At 38.8% G+C, this 1,684-nt stretch overlaps 1 gene segment (V, D, J or C); it reads left to right on the top strand.

Moving 5' to 3' along the window:
• The first annotated feature begins 407 nt into the window (after positions 1-407).
• On the top strand, positions 408-883 carry LOC108279811 (Ig kappa chain V region K29-213-like). The segment is given in 2 exon segments: positions 408-456; positions 555-883. Coding segments are annotated over 2 exon segments (378 nt in total).
• Positions 884-1,684: the final 801 nt, after the last annotated feature.

Genomic DNA, 1,684 nt, shown 5'->3' with positions numbered 1-1,684 from the left:
GTCAGTGTTCCACATTTAAAAGAAGGTGATGAATTATGCTTAATTTCATGACTGTCATCACTGTCTGTGTCATACAGAGTTGAAGTGTCAAGTGTCATGAAGGAGCTCAAACTTGAATTTTAGTCAAATGAAGCAATCAAAGTACAACAGACACTTAGCTTCATACAAACAGACTGATTTAGTGTTTAACCAGAGAGAGAGAGAGAGAGAGAGAGAGAGAGAGAGAGAGAGAGAGAGAGAGCAGTGAGGTGTAATTGATATTTGCATTAACAGGAATGAATAATTTCATTTCTCCCAAAATAGCAATTGCCAGTCCATGCTTCAGTGCTCTGCGAGTGTTTATAGCCCTGTGACTTGAACACTTCATGACTGAGAGCTGCTGCTCAGCAACTTCACCCACAGCAACCATGACTTTGATCAGCGTCTTCATCTGCACACTGGCCCTCTGGACTCAAGGTGAGAGTTTAACATCAACTCACAGACTCACACACTTCATTTCATACGAATTCTACACCACTTTACAGCATAGAAACACAATCTATGTTTCTCTTCAGGATCCAGAGGTCAGGTGACTGTGACTCAGACTCCTTCAGTCCAAACTGTTGATCCAGGAAACACAGTCACCTTCAACTGTAGAACCAGTAGCAGTGTGTATAATGGTAACGGTCTCGCCTGGTACCTGCAGAAACCTGGAGAAGCTCCTAAACTCCTGATCTATGATGCTACTAGCTTACAGTCAGGAACTCCAGCTCGTTTCAGTGGCAGTGGATCTAATACTGACTTCACTCTGACCATCAGAGGAGTCCAGACTGAAGATGCAGGAGATTACTACTGTACGAGTTTCCATGTGATCAGTAGTAGCTGGGTGTTCACACAGTGTTAGAGCGCCGTACAAAAACCTCGGTCAGTGAGAGTGCACAGAGAAGCGCTGCTGCAGCTGGGAGCGACTGCAGGTGCTGAGGGGGAGGATGTGATACAGCACAATGACACACACTGTGGACGAGAGAAAACACACCACACTAACTCACTAATGCACACGCACACATCTGTGAGAGGAGTCCACCTTTCTCAGCTGTGGACATACAAACTATTCCTCATCATTCTCATTCACTGCTTAGTAATTATCTTTATCCTGATTTAGAAAGTTAAAGAAGTATTTATTATATTTATATTTTTGTTGCATTTATGATTTACCAAAAGAGTTCTTTATGGTTAATATCAAACACTAATATAGATTTAATATTTTATTATATAATTTTAATGTTCATTAAATAGAGCCACTTTATAGAGTTGAGTCTGACATTTAACTGAATATTTCTTTAATTAATAACGATTAATTAATAAATATTAACCATTAGATAATGATTGATTCAGTGTAGCATTGGAAAGTCAGTATAAACCAGAGAATTATTTAAAAGCATGACAAAATACATTTATAAATTGATATTATGAATCTACTTTACATTTCTATAAGCTGTAAAATGTAATAAATAAACATGCAAATATTTTTTCCCCCTTTATCCTCCATATTTAATCAGGGACATGATCAGACTTACTGGGATCATCAAAGTTCTCTGCAAACACAATAAGTCTTGCACAGCAGCTTGGTACAGTAAGACATTTTGAACACACCCACGTTACCGTACCACGTTATTACATGACTTGCAAAGCTGATTGTGTTTGT

Source organism: Ictalurus punctatus, chromosome 19 (genome assembly GCF_001660625.3).
Source record: "Ictalurus punctatus breed USDA103 chromosome 19, Coco_2.0, whole genome shotgun sequence".
Taxonomy (NCBI): domain Eukaryota; kingdom Metazoa; phylum Chordata; class Actinopteri; order Siluriformes; family Ictaluridae; genus Ictalurus; species Ictalurus punctatus.
The sequence above is the reverse complement of the archived record's forward strand: the minus strand, read 5'-3'. Positions and strand labels throughout refer to the sequence as shown.